The sequence below is a fragment of the Rutilus rutilus genome (genome assembly GCF_951802725.1).
Source record: "Rutilus rutilus genome assembly, chromosome: 2".
In the NCBI taxonomy this organism is placed as follows: domain Eukaryota; kingdom Metazoa; phylum Chordata; class Actinopteri; order Cypriniformes; family Leuciscidae; genus Rutilus; species Rutilus rutilus.
Window position 1 is genome coordinate 4,066,192 of NC_140210.1, and position 6,000 is coordinate 4,072,191.

General features: G+C 38.1%; 1 protein-coding gene across 1 annotated transcript in view; it reads right to left on the reverse strand.

Annotated features, from left to right (window-relative positions):
- Nucleotides 1–6,000, reverse strand: part of gpc5a (glypican 5a) — a 168,334-nt gene that overhangs the window by 78,108 nt on the left and 84,226 nt on the right. Inside the window, exon 6 of the mRNA XM_084397194.1 lies at nucleotides 4,189–4,309. Coding sequence (XP_084253320.1) covers nucleotides 4,189–4,309 — 121 coding nt within the window. The remainder of the gene's footprint in view (nucleotides 1–4,188; nucleotides 4,310–6,000) is intronic.

Sequence of the window (6,000 nt, forward strand, 5' to 3'; positions counted from 1 at the left end):
GATTCCCAGCAAATGTCCTCTCCGTGTTCGGGTTATCATCATCAAGGAGCACACTTTGTCATCTTATCAGAGATGACGACGGCACCCCGGGCCACGAAATGATTGTGATTCCACGCAGAAAGTCTGAAGCGCTGGAGAGAACCTGCTGTGAGGAAACTTCTGAAAGGCCTCCTTCTAAAGGTCTCTTTCAATCCCGATATGTCCCTCTATTTTCCCCATCAACACCTCACTACCATCATGGCTCGAGATATGTACGGTGAGATGGCCTTGATTATTGGAATAATTCTTCTTAAAGCTGATGTAATTTAGACTCCTTAGAGGTGTGCAATGTTTCGATATTAAAATACTTTGTTTTTATCCCCGTTCAATTTGATGGCTTTAAGTAAAACATTTGTATTTTGATGACTTTCCCTCAAAAATAAATAGATTTACCTACATTTTTAAGATTGATGTATTTGAATTGCATATAATATTTCTACCCATTTGGATTACACAGTTTTAACACAAACTAAAATAACTTAATGTGATGCATATTTAAACAGGTAATATTCCTGCACTCCAACAATTATGGAATAGTTAATTATTACTGTAAATTTTTTTATTAAATAATCAAATTGCTTAGAAGCATAAATCTGTAAATAAATCATAAATAAATTAAATAATCTGTATAAATCATAAATAAATTACATTTATTCAGTAAAAAAAGTATGAGCATGGTTAAAATATGCTAGCTGTGGATCAAAAATCAATTAGTCAAAATGTATGAGATTGAAACAAATTGGATTTATTGATGATAAACATACACTAAGCGGCCACTTTATTAGGTTCACCTTGCTAGTACTGGGTTGGACCTCCTTTTGCCTTCAGAACTGCATTAATTCTTCATGGCAGAGATTCAACAAGGTGCTGGAAACATTCCTCAGAGATTTTGGTCCATATTGTCATGTTAGCATCACACAGTTGCTGCAGATTTATCAGCTGCACATCCATGATGTGAATCTCCCGTTCCTCCACATCCAAAAGCTGCTCTACTGGATTGAGATCTGGTGACTGTGAAGATCAATTGAGTTTAATGAACTCATTGTCATGTTCAAGAATCCAGTTTGAGATGATTTGAGCTTTGAGGCACCGTGTGTTATCAGAAGCCATCAGAAGATGGGAACACTGTGGTCATAAAGGGTCAGCAACAATACTCAGGTCAGCTGTGGCGTTTAAATGATGCTCAGTTGGTACTAAGAGGACGAAAGTGTGCCAAGAAAATATCCTCCACACCTTTACAACACCAGCAGCCTGAAACTCTGATACAAGACATGATGGATCCATACTTTAGTGTTGTTTGCACCAAACTCTGACCCTACAATCTGAATGTTGCAGCAGAAATCAAGACTATGTTTTTCCAATCTTCTATTGTCCAGTTTTGGTGAGTCTGTGTGAATTGCAGCCTCAGTTTGCTGTTCTCATCTGACAGGAGTGGTATCGGTGTGCGTTCAGGGTCTGCTTCAAGGTTTGACGTGTTCAGAGATGCTCTTCTGCAGACCTTGGATGTAGCGAGTGGTTATTTGAGTTACTGTTGCCAGTCTGGCCATTCTCCTCTGACATCAACAAGGCATTTTCACGCGCAGAACTGCCGCTCACTGGATATTTTCTCTTTTTCAGCCCATTCTCTGTAAACCCTAGAGATGGTTGTGTGTGAAAATCCCAGTAAATCAGCAGTTTCTGAAATACTCAGACCAGCCCGTCTGTCACCAACAACCATGCCACATTCAGTCACTTAAATCAGCTTTCTTCCCCATTCTGACGCTCAGTTTGATCTTCAGTAGATCATCTCAACCATAGCTGTCTCATTTTGAACGTAGCGTCTACCGGAGGACGCGTTTGTCGGCAGCATACATCATCGAGGCTGATTCATTTCGGTAAATTAACCTTTACATTCCATTTATGCATGACTGACAAATATGCATCACAAATCAAATTAATTTGTTTGTTTATGTTATAACTGTGTGATCCTAATGGATGGGCATTTTCTCTGCAATTTAGGCCTAAATATTTTTTGACCGATCAAAACATCTTTAGGCTGGTGGATGATAAAACAGGTGAACAAATCCACCGGAACATCTGTCTGTATAATAGTCGGTTCAGATATATTTCTTTAATTCAGGAACTTGAAGGTGATAACACCTTATGACAATATGTCTATTGTCTGAAAGCACATCCAGCAGGAAAGGAAGAAAGTTAATCTATTACAGTAGGACAGCAGCATCAGGCTTCAGGACGGTAAAACTTCATTGATTTGGCCAGCGGGCGGAACAGGGATAGAATAAACACCAACGTGTTAAGACTGAAAATGGATTTTTAAATATGTATTCATTGATTTTCTGGTCTCTAAGTGTTCCGCTGTGACGTGTTATTTTGCAAAAGAGAGGGATATGAAAAGAAGCATAAACTAATTTGCCTTCAATCGTATTAATTAAAGCAAAACATTCAAGCGTGAGTCAGCGTTTGAGCTTTTACTGTCCTCCAAACTGAGAGTGATGACAATAACAATCAAATCAACACACCGACGTTTGTTTGTTCAGGGAACATCAGTTCTTTTGGCTCTGGAGGTGAGATGGTGACGTTTATTTAGCTGTGCAGAAGAGGATTTTTCTTTATAGCTTTTATATAATTATTCTGAATGACATGCTGAAAAGCCCAACTGATATTTTAATCATAGAAAGGACATGTAAAATCATTTACTGTACATTCACGCATTTGGTAGATACTGGTATCCAAAGCGACTTGTATTGCATTCAATGTGTGCAATGTATCAGAACATGCATTTTCTCGGATTCATATCCATGACCTTGGTGTATCTGGCGCTAGCAATGCTAAGGTCACAGTTAGGAATGCATGAAATGAAAAACTGTATAACCTTCATGCAATGTAAATCACTCTGAATAAAAGCATCTGCCAAATGTAAAAGTAATTGAAATGCACTAAAACTTAGCACTTTGTGTCCTGTTTTCCAGTGCAAATATCTAAACATTCTTATATGTACATGGTACATTAACATGAGAAGCAAATTAATTAAGACTTTTAAATAGCTTTTGTTTTCTGAAAAATGCATCAAAATTATGAAGAAAAAAAATTATATATATATATAAAACTTTGAGCCATGCATATTTTAACTAGTCTCCAAAACTGCATCATGGCTCCAACGTGTCTAGAGCGTATACGCTTACATGCACTAACCATAGATCCAAATTATGTGACCAATATATAGTCCAAGTTCTCCTTTCTGAAACATTTGCAGTCCAGAACAGCTCATAAAACAGGCTGCTGTTAAATCCTATGACAGATTACAGTAATAGATAATGCAAGGGATGACATTTGTAAAATAAACAGCTCCATAAATTGCTGGCAATGCCAATGGTGGATGTGTGTCCTCCCTCCATGAGCAGAACACACCATCTATCTGCAGCACTAGCACATGCACATTCGATTAAAACACAAATAGTGTGATTAAAACCACAGTGCACATATTGTACTGTAATTATGGTTAGGTTACTGTGGTTTATTATGAGCAAAATAACATTAGCAAGTCACAGTATTCTGTTTACATGAACTCCAGCTTAATCACGGTACTGTCTTAATCACACTATAGGGATTCATGTGAATGGAATAATTCAGGAATAAAAGGAGAATTGGATATGAATGTCTATACATTAAACCAAATCTGAAAGTCACCAAAAATGTATGCAAAAAGTGAATAGCAATAAAGGTCCAGGCACCCTATGACCACTAAATTTCTATGATTTGGAAATACTGCATATATATATCCGGAAACTAGAATTTGAAAATATTTCCAGAACCCTGAACCATTTTGAACAGCAAAAAATTGTGTTAGTGAAAGTGACATGTGAAGGGTAATGGTAACCCATACTTAGAATTTGTCTTCTGCATTTAACCTATCCAATTTAGTGCACACACATTAGGAGCAGTGAGTAGTGAACACACACACACTGCAAACCATGTTAACAGGTTTTATGCACACAATGCCATAGTTTCATACATTCGCGAGCGAAGCTAATGAGGTCTGCTCTGATCTGCTGGCCTGAAACATTAGCAACACATGAAACGGGATCATGTGGGACATCAAGGAGCTTGTTCAATGTTTCATTTGATGGTATTTTTCCTGGCGAGGCTCACCTGATTGATGTGCTTCAGTTTATCAATGACTTGATTGATCACCGGGTCGGCCTCCTTCACTTTGACTTCTGGGTTTTCTGCCTGGGCTTTAATCCCGTTGCCAACCACTCGCAGAGTGTAGCTATAAAGACAAAAAAGGATAAAGAACGAGAGACGGTTGTTGAGTGGGTGTCATTTCTTTGGATTCGTTTCCAATTTTTCAGTGCAAAGGCAGTTGAAGCTTTGTTGTTGGCTTGATGGGGAAGGCCTTACATGAACCAACTACATTCATCAGCATAGCAAAGAAAAAGACGTGAAGAATCCCTGAAAAACCCACGAGAGCCTGAGACGGGACAAATAACTCAAGCCACACTAAAAAGCGATAGGACCTCAGGCTGAGAGACAGATTGGGGTTTATGTGGGGCAGAATGGATGTGTGCTGTGATTGGCCGCAGATAAGACGCACTAGTGCAGAGAAAGCACTGCTGACAAATGACATGAAATATTACAATTCTTTATGGGTGAATTCGTTTTACACCAATGCGAGAATCTGCCCATCCTATTGAGACTCACCTTGAGAAGGACACATAAAAAGTAAAGCCTTCAAACACTGAGGACAAATATATGAATGAATGGCAAAATGCACTGTGAACACGGGTTATCAACTCTGTTTACAGGCAATGAAAAACATCTTTATGGAACTGAAAAACTCTTTCTTAAAGCTTCACCCCCTGTGGTGAAGATTTTAATGCTGTTTATATGTCTCTGTGGTGTTTTTAATATGCTTTAAGACAAACCATGTGTAGATTCATAAGTCGACACCATTGCTGAGTATTTTCTCCTTATAACTGCAGTGAACCAAAGAATCGCTGGTGTTTCTGACATCACAAACTACCTTGTAACCAATCAGATCAACGTGTGATCGTCAACCAGTGGATCCCTGAGCTGAGTGAGTAGAGGCGGGGCTCATTTGCATATTCATAGAACCGCGTATACTAAATGAGGCAAGGGTGTAGAGTTACATTCAAGATATTTTAAGGCATGAAGATTTTTTATTTATTTTTTTTCAAGGAAAAAACATTTAAATATGACATTTTGGTGATCAAAGATGAGATTTAAGGGAAATTATTGACTAAAGGGAGCCTTTAAGAAACTGGGCTTGAGTGTTTAAAATAAGTTTAGTAAAAGCTATTAAAGTCCCCCTGTGGGGAAAATCAAGCATTTAATGTCATTTATATGTGGTGTTTTTAATATGCTTAAAAACATGTGTAGATTCATAAGTCGACACCATTGCTGAGTATTTTCTCCTTACAACTGCAGTGAACCAAAGACAGTCTCAAAAACACGCTTTGAAATCGCTGGTGTTTCTGATAATATTCAGATAATACGCATAGATAATATTTAGAATATTAACATTAATTTTACTATCAGATGTTTTGAGCAGCTATTGATGCAAAACCTTCTGATTGGAAAGCCTAAACCTTTTAACAAGGACGTACCATAGTATTACTATGCCATTGCTTAAAGTACACTGGAGGTACCATGTAAATACTACTGTATATGAATGGTATGGTATCATTCAGTACAGTATAGGCAATATCAAAGTACCAGGGATCCTGCTAGTACCTGTTTTGTAAAAGAGTCAGATTAAAACTACGGAAATAAAGGACACAAAAAACATGAAAATAAGACAAAAACATGCAACTTATGTCACGCTGAGCCTCCCATCACGCACGAGCATGTAGTTTCACCTCAGCGGTGTGTCTGAATAGAGGACGCGAGACAAAAAGCTCCTCAGAACACACTGAGCTGTCTCCTGTGCGGCTTTGATTC